Source organism: Panthera tigris, chromosome A2 (assembly GCF_018350195.1).
Source record: "Panthera tigris isolate Pti1 chromosome A2, P.tigris_Pti1_mat1.1, whole genome shotgun sequence".
Lineage (NCBI taxonomy): Eukaryota > Metazoa > Chordata > Mammalia > Carnivora > Felidae > Panthera > Panthera tigris.
In genome coordinates this window covers 161,184,430-161,200,429 of record NC_056661.1, presented here as the reverse complement: position 1 = coordinate 161,200,429, position 16,000 = coordinate 161,184,430, and the positions used below count along the sequence as shown (strand labels likewise).

Genomic DNA, 16,000 nt, shown 5'->3' with positions numbered 1-16,000 from the left:
AAGCAAAACAGGTCGAACAGAGAAAAACAAATACTGTATGATATCACTTTTATGTGGAATTTTAAAAAGCCAAACTGATAGAAATGGAGAGTAGAACAGTGGTGACCAGGGTCTTGGGGATGGGGGGATGGGGAGACATTGGTCAAAGAGTACAAAGTTCCAGTTATAAGATGAATATGTTCTGGGGATCTAACGTGCAGCACAGTGATTATGGCTCATCCCACTGTATCATACCTTAACAGTTACAAGAGAGTAGTTGATCTTAAATGTTCTCACGCAAAACGAGTAATGGTAAATATGTGATGTGATGCAGGTGTTAGCTAATAATACTATGGTGGCAATGATTTTGCAATATAGAAGTGTATCAAATCAACACCTTGCACCCTTTAAAATTACACAGTGTTACATTTCAATTATATCTCCATAAAGCTGGATAGGGTGTGGGGGGATAAGGTGGAGGGGCATGGGTTAGGTATCTTCACTAGAGAGAATGAACTGGCAAGACTGGCTAAAAATCAGGCCCCAGAGTATTAGGTTCAGGTTAAGTGAAAACCCTCACTACACACGGGGAGAGGTGACTCCAGAAACTGTAAGTGAGTTAGGCAAGATCGCAGAGTTGATTCCAGAACAAACCAGGTCCAGGGCACATAGCACCATACGCTGTTGTAGCCTTCTCTCCACACAATGTCTGGCTATTTTACTCACGGCTATTTTACTCTCTCATGACCTCCTGAGAGGAGAAATAGACACTTGGGTCAGAGATACCAACTTGAGGCTAGACTAAGTCTCCTATGAATTCCATCCTCTTCCTGCTGTCTGATCTTTAATAGCTGAAAAGACCTCTTTTTCTTTAGGAATGAAGAGATGGCAGAGAGGACCACATTGGTGGCCTTGTCCACACTGATGTCCAGTCAAGGATTCCTCCCTGATTCCTGGGGAAGGAGACTCTCAAGAGGCCATTTTCTAGGAAAACACCCAAAAAGCAAAAGGCAACTGGACATAAGAGTAGTGGGCAGAGGCCAACACTGAGAACAAGCCTCAGAAATCTAAACTGCCCTTCATTGAGGTAACAGCCCCTCCCGGGAACAAGATGTGGTGCCACAGAGACCTTTGGAAAGGATCAGCACAGTCCCAAGCAGGGGGTGGGTTTCGCAGTGGAAAGAACACAAAGGCACCACGCGCTAGCCCACCTGGCCCACGTCCTGTCCCTTTAAATCGGCACCACTGGGCCCTCCTTCCCTGGGCTCTGAGACTTCCTCCCTGTGCTGTGCTGGCAGGAACAGCCTCTGTACTCACAACCCAAGGCACAGCACCAGGTCATGGGTTTCTGCAGCCAACAGCAGAGCCTGTCACCACTTCGGCTCGAAGGTGAGCACACAGGGGAAGGAAGGGAGCCACCTGGGGCAGAGGGGACTGGAGGAAGTGGGGGGGTTAGGGGGGCTCTAAGGAATTCAGGGCCTGGTTGCAGCTCACTGAGTGGGCGCCTGCATTCTACTACCTCCCAGGAAGGGGAGCGGGATCTAGGAAGAATAACTTCACTCTTGCAGGCTTTTCAGGGAGCTCTGAGTTTCAGAACAAGCAAGGGAAGAAGAAATGGTAAGCATCTTTTTCAGCCGTGGAGTGCGCACACTTTTACTTGGGACTACGGACTTCATCCTGCCCTGCTCCTCGCCTGGTCAGAAAGGTGTTTGCTAGAAGCACTGCCAGGGCTGAGCACGCTGGAGAAGGCTGCAGACACTCCCTCTGAGGGCATGTGCAGCCAAGGAGAGAGACATTTCTGAGGACAAACAAGTGAGTCTAACCTCAGAACACATCGCAGAGTGGAAATCGTGTCTGTGAGCCGAACCCCACTCACACCTTCCACCTCCTCAGCCCTGTGCACCCCCAGGGACTTGCAGGAGCCAGCAAGAGTTATGAACATGGTCTTCAGACCTCTGCAGTACACGTGCTTGTGTGTCCTTGCACATCCCGTCCCCCGCCCAAGCTGCCCAGGGCTCTGTGCGCTGGGAGCCAGCTTCATCCCCACACACTGGCTATAAATGAAGGGCTTGGACAGGATGAATGGCTCAGAAACTCAGAGCAGGGACCCAATGCATTAGAATCACTCAGGGGGTTGGGGAGGGTGCCTCGGTGGCTTGGTCCATTAAGCTTTGAGCCCTGGGATGGATTCTGTGCTGTCAGTTCAATGCCTGGAGCCTGCTTTGGATTTTTCATCTCCCTCTCTCTCTCTGACCCTCCCCTGCTCATGCTCTGTCTCACCGTCTCTCAATAAAATAAGAAAACAGTAAAATAAAGTTTTTTATTAAAAAAAATCCCTCAGGAAGAGGGATGAGAGATATCGTTTTTTTAACGTTTATTTATTTGTTTGTTTGTTTGTTTGTTTGTTTTTTGAGACAGACATGTGAGCAGGGGAGGCACACATGAAGAAGGAGAGAGAATCCGAAGCAGGCTCTGTGCTATCAGCACAGAGCCTGATGAGGGGCTCAAACCCACAAACCATGAGATCATGAGCTGAACCCAAATTAAGAGTCAGATACTTAACAGACTGAGCCAAAAAGGCACCCCCTTTTTTCTTATTAAAGTGCAGATCTATGAAACAAAATGTCAAGTATATATTTTAAAGACTCCCATAGATATTTCCCAAAGACAGCAGGTTCAGGAAGCAGGGGACTACATAATATCCAATCGCATTTAAGATGATATGAGTCTCCATGTTCTACATCAGTCAATGACTCCAAGCCTCTAAACCCCAGATGTCAGCTCTCAGAAACTCTGGAAAATTTTTTCAAATCCCATCCCAAACCATCGCAAACCTTTGGGAAGTCCCATAGGGGCCAGGAGTCCAGTGGATTTCCTAGAGCACACTTGGTCACTTCCGTCATTGATAAGGACTTCTTGCTTTAGCTAAATTCTTGTTCTTTGCACTGAATCTTCTGGCTGTTTCTTCCGTTCTGCTGTGCAGTCAGTTATGGGAGTTTGCTAATTTTTACACACAAGATCACTACTCACCTGAGGCCTGTGGGATCAACTTTACCAAGGGCTTTGGGGAGCTGAAAGGGGCGCTACGCAGAAGACAAACCTGTCATCTAACTGGTCAGAGACAAGTTATCAATCAACCCTTCCCTTTGCTTGTCCTTGTGTGTTGCCCATGGGACACAGCACGGTCACCTGCATTAGTCAGGTGTTGCCATGAAGAGGTAGCATTTGAAATGGATGGCGGAGCACAGACAGGACTCAGACAGAAATGTGGGAGAGAAGGAGTGGTCATGGGGGTGAGCGCACAGGTGGGCTGGAAAGGCCCTGAAACCTGTCCTCTGCGGAGCAGCTGACCCAGAAGGGGAGTGAGTGGCACACAGGGCTGGCGAAGCAGACAGAGCAGAGCTGCGCCCTTGTGACCAGGTCCTCGTGAGATCAAGCAGACTGCATCACTGAGTGGCTATCTGTAGTAAATCCTGCCGGACTTGGGGTCATCGCTTAGTTTGAGAGGCCTCAGATTCGGGGCAGGAACACCAGGAGCCGGAAGGGAGTGTCCCATCTCTCCAGCACACAGGTCATATTTACACAAATGACACAAGCCGAATTCTTTGGTCTTCGGAGAGCAGAACACAGGTTCTTCAGATCAGCACGGGAGATAGGTATCTTTCCCAATTTTCAACCAATGAGGCTCACCAAAGGTTCTCACGGTTTGGTTCCAATACCAACCAGGTCCTTCCAGGCTTCTTCCCCAAATTCTGATTGATGTTCAGCGCAGGGCAGGAAGCATGACCTTTCATTGGGATGTCACCAGCTCTTTGGACCTTGCCTGAGCCACCTTAGGTAGTTATACCTATTCGATAAACAAATGAATGATTGAAGGAATGAAGGAACTAACAGGTTGTGTTTGGAACTCTTTCAGGTGGGCATGGGAGGACGCAAGATGGCCAGAGATGAAGAGAATGCCTACGGTAAGAACTGATCTCAGTGTGTACTTGCCCCTAGGTGTCAGCTCTGGGTCACAAGGCCATGGGCTAACTCAAGACTGAACAGACACATAGGGGCACCTGGGTGGCTCAGTCGGTTGAGCGTCTGACTCCAGCTCAGGTCATGATCTCGCAGCTCATGAGTTCGAGCCCCACGTTGGGCTCTGTGCTGACAGCTCAGAGCCTGGAGCCTGTTTCAGATTCGTCTCCCTCTCTCTCTGTCCCAACCCACTCGCATTCTGTCTCTGTCTCCCTCAAAAATAAATAAACATTAAAAAAAAAAAAAAAGACGGAACAGAGACAAATCCCAGACATGTCCCCATGCTGGGGTGAAACAGCTAGAGTCCCAGCTTTGCATTTTTGCTGGACCTCTGCTCCTGACCTACTGTAGGATATTAAGTGCCTTGACCAGACTGTGCCTTGGGTCCAAAGGGTACACTGAGGATAATACATCTACTCCGATCCCCACGGAAGATGTGGAGGGTTGAGATCATGGACTGGAGGGAACACAGTTTACCAGGTAGACTGTGTCAGTGAACAAGGATGGAGGGTTAACTGTGTCTTACCGGAAGCAGGTTTACTAGAGAGAAGAGGGAGGAGGAGGGGAAGTGGAGGAAGGGAAGAAAGAAAGAGATCCTGTCACCTAATGCTCTGAGCAACCCTGGGAGAAACAACTCTCTGTCACCCCTCCCAATATGCAGAAGACGTTGAACGCTTAGTCTAAACTCGCCCAAGGTTCCACAGCTGGCACATGCGGGGCTGTGATTCCAACCCGGGGTGTCTGGGACTCCAGACAGCCCTTCACTCCCAGGCCTTCTGTGCCCTCCCGCATCTCCTCGCTGGGATGGCCCCTGGGAGAAGTCTGGCAGAGGCCTGGGAAGTCGTCGAGCACGGAGCAGCTCTGCAAAGTGCGGACGACCAGAGGCAATGTCAGCTGAAGTCATGGCCTGCGACCATCGAGGGGGACCCTCCAGAGCAGTGTGCACCCGGTGCCGGAGCATGGACTGGGGGGCAGGTGCACGCACTGGAGCCAAAGATGGAAGAAAGGTGGCTAAAGATGCCCCCGGAGCCGCACAAGCTCTAACCAGAGCGCCTGGGAAAGGCCTGTTGGACAAGCAGAAGCGGGAGGCGTCGGTGCCCTCCTCCGTTCAGGAGGCACCCCGGAGCCCCGGTGGAGCGGGACGCGAGCTCTCAGGCCGGCGGCCCACGCCTACTCTGTCCTCACAGGTTCCCAGGACCCGGACGACCAGCAGCAGCCGCTCGCGCAGGAGCGCAGGCTCAGGCTCATCCTGGCCGGCAGGACCGGAGTGGGCAAGAGCGCCACGGGCAACAGCATCCTGGGCCACAGGCTCTTCCCGTCCAGGCTCGCGGCCACCCCGGTGACCAGAAGCTGCGCCCTGGGGAGCCGGAGCTGGGCCGGGTGGCGCGTGGAGGTCACCGACACCCCCGACCTCTTCACCGCCCAAGGCCGGCACGCGGACCCGGACTGCACCGAGCGGGCCAACTGCTACCTGCTCTCGGCGCCCGGGCCGCACGCGCTGCTGCTGGTCACGCAGCTGGGCCGCTTCACCGCCCAGGACGAGGAGGCGGCGCGCGGCGTCCGCGAGCTGTTCGGCGCCGGCGTCCTGGCGCGCGCCGTGCTCGTCTTCACGCGCCGGGAGGACCTGGAGGGGGGCTCGCTGCACGACTACGTGCGCGCCACCGACAACCGCGCGCTGCGGGCCCTGGTGGCCAAGTGCGGCGGCCGCGTGTGCGCCCTGGACAACCGGGCGGCGGGCGCCGAGCGCGATGCGCAGGTGGGCGAGCTGCTGGCGCTGGTGGAGCGGCTGGCGCTGGAGCACGACGGCGCGCCCTTCACCGACGACGTGTACGGCCTGGCGTGGGCCCGGCGCCACGCGCGTCCGGAGGACACGCTCTGCCTGGTGGCCGCGGGGCTGGCGGCCCGCGGTCTGGGGCGGGGGTGGGGGCGGCAGTGGGGGCGGGGGCGGCGCTGGCTGGAGGCCGCGAAGCGGGGGTGGCCGCTGGCGCTCCTGCTGCTGGGGGGCGCACTGTTACTTGTCCTGCTGCTTCTCCAGCGGGGGGCTCCAGGCCCAGATTGAAGGAGCTGCCCTTCCAAATGCGGGGAGCCTGGAGGGTAAAGGGGCTGGGTCAAGGCGCTGAGGGGAACTTAAACCCAATTTCAAAGGAAACCTGGAGTTTCAGACTGGGAGTCTTAATGACTCAGGACGCCTTGGACACTGTATCGACTTTGCAAAGGCTCAAGTTCACTTTTAGCATTCAAATGTCACTTTTGATTATATGTACACTATTCAAATAAATGTGGTGAACTTTCAAATGTCCTTAATTCATTTTAGTAGTTTGGATGTATTTTTCCTTCTTGAAAAAATAGTGCATTGACTGGTAGTGTTTTATATAGAAAGTGGATTCATGGCAAAGGGAAACAAACATTTGTGTGCGTGTGTGAGCATTTATCAAAACGTAGACACTGCCTTAGTTCGCTTGAGTTGCTATTAAAAAAAAACAACGGGAAAGCTCTCAGTTTTTCCCCATTGAGGATGATATTAGCTGTGGGCTTTTCATAAATGGCCTTTATGATGTTTAGGTATGTTCCTTCTATCCCAACTTTCTCCATGGTTTTTATTAAGAAAGGATGCTGAATTTTGTCAAATGGTATTTATGCATCGATTGACAGGATCACATGGTTCTTTTCTTTTATTAATGTGAGGTATCACTTTGATTGATTTGCATATGTTGAACCAGCCCTGCAGCCCAGGAATGAATCCCACTTGATCATGGTGAATAATTCTTTTTATATGCTGTTGATTTTGATTTGCTAGTATCCTACTGAGAATTTTTGCATCCATATTCATCAGGGATATTGGCCTGTAGTTCTCTTTTTTTTTGCTGGGTATCTGTCTGGTTTAGGAATCAAAGTAATGTTGGCTTCATAGGATGAGTCTAGAAGTTTTCCTTCCCTTCTATTTTTGGAACAGCTTGAGAAGGATAGGTATTATCTCTGCTTTAAATGTCTGGTAGAATTCCCCAGGGAAACCATGTGGTACAGGGCTCTTATTTGTTGGGAGATTTTTGATAACTGATCAAACTCTTTATTTCTTCCGGGTTTGAGTTTTGGAAGTGTGTGGGTGCTTAGGAATTTGTCCATTTCTTCCAGGTTGTCCAATTTGTTGGCATATAATTTTTCATAGTATTCCCTGAGAATTGCTTGTATTTCTGAGGGATTGAGATCAGGATCATGACAGGGATGTCCACACTCACCGCTGTGTTTAACATAGTGTTGGAAGTTCTAGCATCAGCAGACAACAAAAGATATGAAAGGCATCAAAATTGGCAAAGATGAAGTCAAGCTTTCACTTTTTGCAGATGACATGGTATTATACATGGAAAACCCGATAGATTCCACCAAAAATCTGCTAGAACTGATACATGAATTCAGTAAAGTCGCAGGATACAAAATCAATGTACAGAAATCAGTTGCGTCTTACACACCAATAATGGAGCAACAGAAAGACAAATAAAGAAATTGATCCCATTCACAATTGCACCAAGAAGCATAAAATACCTAGGAATAAACCTAACCAAAGATGTAAAAGATGTGGATGCTGAAAACTATAGAAAGCTTATGAAGGAAATTGAAGAAGATACAAAGAAATTGAAAAACATTACGTGCTCATGGATTGGAAGAATAAATATTGTTAAAATGTCAATACTACCCAAAGCTATCTACTCATTCAATGCAATCCCAATCAAAATTGCACCAGCATTCTTCTTGAAGCTAGAACAAGCGATCCTAAAATTTGTATGGAACCACAAAAGACCCTGAATAGCCAAAGTAATATTGAAGAAGAAGACCAAAGCGGGAGGCATCACAATCCCAGACTTTAGCCTCTACTACAAAGCTGTAATCATCAAGACAGCATGGTGTTGACACAAAAATAGACACATGGGCCAATGGAATAGAATAGAGACTCCAGAATTGGACCCACAGAAGTATGGCCAACTAATCTTTGCCAAAGCAAGAAAAATATCCAATGGAAAAAAAGTCTCTTTAACTAATGATGCTGGGAGAACTGGACAGCAACATGCAGAAGAATGAAACAAGACCACTTTCGTACACCATTCACAAAAATAAACTCAAAATGGATAAAGGACCTGAATGTGAGACAGGAAACCATCAAAACCCTAGAGGAGAAAGCAGGAAAAAACCTCTCTAACCTCAGCTGCAGCAATTCTTACGTGACACACTCCAAAGGCAAGGGAATTAAAAGCAAAAATGAACTTTTGGGGCCTCATGAAGATAAAAAGGTTCTGCACTGCAAAGGAAACAATCAACAAAACTAAAAGGCAACCAACAGAATGGGAAATGATGTTTGCAAATGACATATGAGACAAAGGGCTAGTATCCAAAATCTATAAAGAACTCACCAAACTCCACACCTGAAAAACAAATAATCCAGTGAAGAAATGGGCAGGAAACATGAACAGACACTTCTCTAAAGAAGACATCCAGATGGCCAACAAGCACATGAAAAGATGCTCAAAATCACTCCTCATCAGGGAAATACAGATCAAAACCACACTGAGATACCACCTCACGCCAGTCAGAGTGGCTAAAAGAACAAATCAGGAGGCTATAGATGCTGGAGAGGATGTGGAGAAACGGGAACCCCCTTGCACTGTTGGTGGGAACGCAAACTGGTGTAGCTGCTCCGGAAATCTGTGGAGGTTCCTCAAAAAATTAAAAATAGAACTACCCTATGACCCAGCAATAGCACTGCTAGGAATTTACCCAAGGGGTACAAGAGTGCTGATGAATAGTGGCACTTGTACCGCAATGTTTATAGCAACACTCTTAACAATAGCCAAATTATGGAAAGCGCCTAAATGTCCATCAGCTGATGAATGGATAAAGAAATTGTGGCTTATATACCCAATGGAACACTACTTGGCAATGAGAAAGAATGAAATATGGCCTTTTGTAGCAACGCGCATGGAACTGGAGAGTGTTATGCTAAGTGAAATAAGTCATACAGAGAAAGACAGATACCATATGGTTACACTCTTATGTGGATCCTGAGAAACTTAGCAGATGACCATGGGGGAGGGGAAGGAAAAAACAAACGTTAGAGAGGGAGGGAGCCAAACCAATAGAGATTCTTAAAAACTGACAATAAACTGAGGGTTGATGTGGGGTGGGAGGGACGCGAGGGATGATGGGCATTGAGGAGGGCGCGTGTTGGGATGAGCACCTGGTGTCGTATGGAAACCAATTTGACAATAAATTTCATATTAAAAAAATAAAAAATAAAATTAAAAAAGCACAGACTGGGCCACTTATAAATAGCAGAAGAATTTTCCCCATGGTTCTAGAAGTTGGAGGTCCAAGATGGAGATGTGATTTCAGCCAGGATCTGGTGAGAGACCTCTCTGGGTTGCATGACAGCATTGAGTTACTTGTGGTTGTAGGACTGAGTTCCTCCTCTCAGAGGGTCATCCTGGCTGCCCCTCTTGATAGGCAGTTCTCCATATGGATATTCAACATGGATATTCTCTCCAGTGGGAGAATCTCTTGCTTTTAAATATTTTTTGATTAGGTCAGGTGCACCTGGTATAATCCCACCTCCCTTTTTTCCCTAAAGTTTATTATTTTGACAGAGCCTGAGATAGCACAAAGGGGGAGGGGCAGAGAGAGAAGGAGAGACAGAATCCCAAGCAGGCCTTCCACTGTCAGCATGGACCCCTACTCAGGGTTCCAACTCAGGAAACCATGAGATTATGACCTCAAGTAAAGGAAACCAATCGTCAGATGCTTGACCAACTGGAGCCACCCAGGCACCTCATTAGCATTTTTTTTGAAATTCACAGAGAAGGATACAAGAGGTGACTCACCTCTCTCTGGCTCAGAGGAGAAAGTGCTGATCCCTCTACCTTCACCCCAGGGAAGCAGAAACTCTGCTGCAAGCCCTTCATAAATGATCTCCTCATGAAAGACAGTGATTGATGTGTTTCCGAATGTGAGAATTTTAGGATAGTTCAGTAGACCACTTTTTCCTATTATGTTTTACTTTTTAAAAACATGAAACAGATGGTACTTTCTCTGTCTTAGCTTACTGGGGCCAGACGTGACCCACACTTTTGGTCCCTTATTCCATTCTGTATACACACCAAAGAAATTCTTTCTGGCAGGTCCCAGCTGAGTCACCTTCTTGGACAGTAAATCTGGTTGTCAGATGGCCCCAGGATGTGCGACTAGCTCTGTTCCATTCAGGAAGAAGAATAAAGTTTTCCAACTTTGGGTTTTGGCCCCTGCTCTGGTCTCCACTCCCTCTTTACTAGGGAGTCCTAGACTTTGGATAGAAATCTGGTATTTTGCCTTTATGATTTAGTTCTTTGCATGTATACTGGAGAATCTTGGGGAGGAGGAGTCTTCGGTATTCTGAATCTAGCTGGTAACATTTGGAACGAGGGAAATGCCTTGAATATGATTGAAATGACTTTGTCCCTTTCAAATGTGAGATTATTTGCGACTGGGCGGTCACTCTGAAGGTATGGTTCCAGAAGAGCAGCATGGGCAACACCTGTGAACAACACAACCTGTAGGGAATGCAGATTCTCAAGCTCCACCCTGAGCCTATTGAATCAGGCTTTGTACTTTAACAAGACTTCCCGATGGCTCTGATACATGCTAATGCTTCACACAGTATAGAGAAAAACCTGAAGAAACAGCTTCTAGACTTAAAAAAGAAAAAAAGGATTTGTGAAAACATGACAGCCTTGTAATCCAGGGTTGGTGTTTCTTTACAAGGGATTGCCTATAGTCTATCACTTGTCTGACTTGCATGACAAAGCCCAGGGCTCCCTTGCTGCACAATAGAATTTTATATAGTAGATGTCCAGATAATTGAAGTTGAGAACACTCTGTCTTCTTCTAGGGGAAAGAAAACAGAGAGGAAGAAAGAATAAACCAATGAGACATGTGTCCCAGATTCCACCTCTCCAGGTTCAGAAAGCAAGAGGTATATTGTCTTTTCCTCAGTTCATGGAGGAATGAAGAAGCATGAAGAATTGTATGGAAATTTGGTTGGGAGATTGTCAAGGGAATTCACCATGAGGGTGAAAATGAGGTAGCTGTGCAGCGTCTATGTTTAATTTTGCTGGGTAGGCTGTTCCCCGCATACTCCACACTGCTCCACAGGAAGCAATTGACTTAAAGTCTAAGGGACTCATTTCCATAAGCCCGCTCAAAGCATTTTTCCTACAAAAGCAACTATTAACTCAAGAGGAATGAAAAATAGAATTAAAATCTCCCTATCTCATTGTCCTTTCTCACAAATCTGTATCAGAGAATTGGTGCTTAAGAAAATGTGCACACCAATGAGAAAGAATGAAATATGGCCCTGTGTAGCAACGTGGATGGAACTGGAGAGTGTGATGCTAAGTGAAATAAGCCATACAGAGAAAGACAGATACCATATGTTTTCACTCTTATGTGGATCCTGAGAAACTTAACAGAAACCCATGGGGGAGGGGAAGGAAAAAAAAAGAGGTTAGAGTGGGAGAGAGCCAAAGCATAAGAGACTCTTGAAAACTAAGAACAAACTGAGGGTTGATGGGGGAGGGGAGGGAGGGGAGGCTCGGTGATGGGTATTGAAGAGGGCATCTTTTGGGATGAGCCCTGGGTGTTGTATGGAAACCAACTTGACAATAAATTTCATATATTAAAAACAAGAGAGAAAAAATAAAAATAAAAATAATAAAATAGGTCTTTTGGAAACAGCCTAAAGATGGAACTTGTTTTCTTATTCATTCTGTTACCCTGTGTCTTTTGACTAGAGCATTTAGTCCATTGACATTTAGAGTGAGTTCTGAAATATATGAATTTATTGCCATTGTGTTGCCTTTAGAGTTTGAGTTTCTGGTGGTGTTCTCTGGTCTTTGTTGCTTTTGTCTTTTTTGCTTTGGTTCACCTTTTCTCCCCTGAGAGAGTCCCCCACACAATTTCGTTCCAGGCTGGTTACTGGTCACAAACGTCTATAGTTTTCCTGTGTCTGGGAAACACTTTATCTCCCTTTCTATTTTGAACAAACAACCTTGCTGAATAAAGAGCTTTGGGCTGCTTACTTTTCCAGTTCAGCACTTTGAATATATCCCGCCACTCCTTTCTGTCCTGCCAATTTCTGTGGATAGGTCTGCTGAGAACCTGATCTGGTTGCACTTGTAGGTTAAGGGCTTTTTTCCTTTGCTGCTTTCACAATTCTTTCCTTGTCTGTTTATTTTGTGAATTTGAATATGAAATGACTTGTTGATAGTTGGTGTTCCTTGAATCTGATGGGAGTTCTCTGTGCTTCCTGGGTTTTGATGTCTGTCTTTCCTCAGGGTAGGAAAGTGTTCTGGTATGATTTCCTCACATAAACCTTCTTCTCTGTGTTCTCTGTCTTCATTTTCTGGGACCCTTATTATTCGGATGTTGTTCATTTTTAATGAGTCACCAAATTCTCTAAATCTTATATCATGCTCTTTTGCCTTAGTTTGAGAGATAGAGAGTGAGCAGGAGGGAGCAGGGGGAGAGAGAACCCCAAGCAGGCTCTGAATTGTCAGTGAAAAGCCCACTGTGAAACTTGATCCCAAGAACTGTGAGATCATGACCTGAGCCCAGACCAAGAGCTGAATGCTTAACTAATTGAACCACCCTGGTGCCCCTCTTTTTTTTTAAGTAAGCTCTACACCCATCAACATGGGTCTCAAACCCATGACCCTGAGAGTAAGACTCAAGCACTATATCAACTTAGCCAGCCAGGTGCAAAACAGAGGAAGCCAGGAAACAGTGGAGGTAGGTTTTCAGTGTGCTGAGAGAAAATGACAATCAACCTGAAATCCTAGTCTCAGAGAAAATTGCTGTCAAACTAAGGGCAAAATACATACACCCATTTCAGGCAACACAGACTGGCATTCCTTGACAATAGCACAATCTTATTACAGGAATTTGTAAAGAATGTATCTGAGGCAAGAGGAAAGTAATCCAGATAGTAAATCACAGGTGAAAAAAAAAAGGAAGTTTAAACAAATGCAAACTGTGTAAAATAATACTAATGCTTCCTAAGGTTTAATCGGGGAGAATGAGAAAATTAAATATTCAACAATAACAATATATAGATTGGGGTTGAGGGTGGGAATGGAATTAAAATGTTCTAATTTGTTGTATATGAAGAAGATTAAAACAGATTTCTTGAGATTTTGAACAGTTAAGAATGTATGTTGTAATCATTGGGTGATTACAGGAAAAGCATACATAATTTCCAAACTAGGAGAGAAAAACACAAAATGTGAAAAAAAAATCCAAATCATTCAAGTTAAACCACACAGAGGAAGGGGAAGAAAAAGAAATATGGAACAGGTTGGACAAGTAAAAGCAAAGACTAAAACTTTAAATATGCATCCCCATAAGTCACAAGTTTTAACTATGATAAATGCACCAATGTTTTCAGTTAAAAAAAAATAAAGAGTTTTGGAGGGAACTGAAGAAGAAATCCAAGTCAAAAACGTTACGTGAGGGAAAACTTGAAAGCAAAAGTGTAGGTAAACCTACAAGCACATTCTAAATAAATAAGAACAGAATATCAAACTACATAGACTTTTCATTCAATAATTCTCGAGAGCTTATCATGTGCCAGGCACTGTTCTGGGCAACTGAATACATCAGCAATTAGAGCTGGTAAGGATCCTTGCCTTTCTGAATCGTTTAGTGGTCCTTGAAGGAGCAGAACATGAACAAAAAACAAATTCGTAAATTACAAAAGATATGAGATGTTCCCTTGTAAAAGAAGGAAAATCAGAGAGGGAGGGTAAAGAGTGGGGAGAGTAGAGAAGATGAGTTGAATGCACACCACGGTCTCGAAACACCTGCCCTGTTCATCAGGTGTAAGTAGTCCCACTCGTCAAGACAAAACACAGTTTTACATTGATATGCACCACAAAGGGAGGCATCACATGTATAAAGGGAATAATCAAATCACAAGAGGAAACAGACAAATCTCCATGTATGGTGACAGATTTTAACACACACCTCTCGTTGCTAGAACAGGCAGATACAAAAAAATCAAAAAGTACACATGATTGATAAGTTAGACCTAATGAGCATATGTAGACTATTTAATGAAATCTCTGAGCCACTTGTTTTCAAGTACATAGGAAAAATTTATTAACGTTGTTCTTATGTTTGTCCATGAAGAAATGCTCTAAAATTTTTGAAATACCATAGACAACATTTTCTGACCACAATGTAATTAAAAGAAAAGTAAATAAAATGTCATAAGTTTAGCAATTGGAGAACACAGTTTTAAATAACTGATGGGTCAAAAGAGACAAAAACAGAAATTGATCAATATTTGGAATGAAGTGTAATTAAATTACTGCATTTCAAAGCCTATGAAAAATTACAATTTAGCTTTCAGTGTGTATTAGGAAAGAGAAAGAATGAAAATTAATCAGCAAAATACATATCTGCTTCAGATTCTGTGTCTCCCTCTCTCTCTGCCGCTCCTCCACTCATACTCTGTCTCCCTCTCTTTCTCTCAAAAATAAATAAACACTTTAAAAAATTATTCAGTTTCACTGAAGGGTACATTTTCTACAATCCCTGGCATATGCCTGCTCCCGGAGAAGAACCTGCAGTGTAGACAGGGCTGCTTAGAGCTCTCCCCAACCTGCCCTTCTCCTCCTGTCCTTGCCTTGGCTCTGATTGCTCATGGGCTGGGGGAGAAGAGGCAGGAACACTGAAGACCAGTCAGGTGTAGTCTGGCCTTGGTGGGGGTGGGGGATGGTGGCAGCATACTTAGTGCCTCTTCCCCCGCCCAGGAGACCTTTAATGAGTCTTTAGAGAGTCTTCCCTGGGAATCTGCAATCACAAGTCCAACAGACGGCCACTCTCTCCCCTCCCGCCGATTGCTTCCATGTCTGTTCCTGGTGCCTGGACTTCCAGACCTCTGGTCCACACAGAAGCTGTTGGGATCCCTGCTGGGCCCCTGGGCAAGTCCCCTTCAAACTGGCTTTGGCTGCCTCCCTACTGTATGGCCCACATTTGATATGAGGAACCTATACTTTTGCCCCCCCTCCCTGCTCCTTAGTGAAAGTTTTGACTGCTTCCAAGACAGCCACCACCGTGTGTACCCTGCTCCCTCCACAGAACACAGCAATAACCTTCATGTATCCCATGGAACCAGCAGGGAGCAAAGCCAAACTCCAAAAGACACACATCAAGTCTCTTAACATACACCACCCACATCCCTCTGGCAGCATCAAAGTCCTGAGGCCACCTCACTAGCCTTCGGGAAAAGAAAACCTCCATCTCGCTGGATATGGCACGCAGAGAGGAGTCCCTGTGGGGCTTCCCTTATATAGTCACACGGTTACACCTGGGTCACCTTCTGCACCGGGGGGATGATTGCTCTACAGATGAACCCCAAGAATTGACCAATTCAAATTTGTCATTGTCCCTATAATTGAAGGGTTCTCTTTTAAAAGTCATTCCTCCTGGGATGCCTGGCTGGATCATTTGGAAGACCATGAGAGACTTGATCTCAGGGTCATGAGGTGGAGCCCCATGTTGGGTGTAGAGATTACTTAAATAAAACCTAAAAAGAAAAAGTCCTTTCCTCTTGACCCCTTCAAATATCTATCAAATTAGTTGAAGGAATAAATCTCACAAAACTGGTTCCCGCTTCTTCCTTTGGGCATCCTATGTGGATCTTCTGGCATATAGCTTTTGACTGTGGGGTATTGGCAATTAGAAAGATTCAGCTGAAATTGGAGATATTTATGTTAACATCCTGCCACATTTACCCCAAGCCTTTCACATAACCTTCGTACCCAGATTTCAAGTTAATGCAGGTCATTTATATTGGACCCTACCTTTGACATCTGATATTCAACTTGTCACAAACCTAACTGAACGTTGTTGCTCCTGACTCTACCCTTCCCCTGAAAATCTTACCTGTCACCCTGAACTTTCCTGTTTCTGAACAGAA

At 45.9% G+C, this 16,000-nt stretch overlaps 1 protein-coding gene across 1 annotated transcript in view; it reads left to right on the top strand.

The window, feature by feature from the left end:
- The first annotated feature begins 1,286 nt into the window (after nt 1-1,286).
- The window catches only part of LOC102953136, a 41,584-nt gene continuing 26,870 nt past the window's right edge, over nt 1,287-16,000 (top strand). Inside the window, exons 1-5 of the mRNA XM_042977230.1 lie at nt 1,287-1,368; nt 1,548-1,596; nt 3,896-3,944; nt 5,187-6,047; nt 10,978-11,101. Of these exons, the coding sequence (XP_042833164.1) occupies nt 1,594-1,596; nt 3,896-3,944; nt 5,187-6,047; nt 10,978-11,101 (1,037 nt within the window). The 5' untranslated portion in view covers nt 1,287-1,368; nt 1,548-1,593. The remainder of the gene's footprint in view (nt 1,369-1,547; nt 1,597-3,895; nt 3,945-5,186; nt 6,048-10,977; nt 11,102-16,000) is intronic.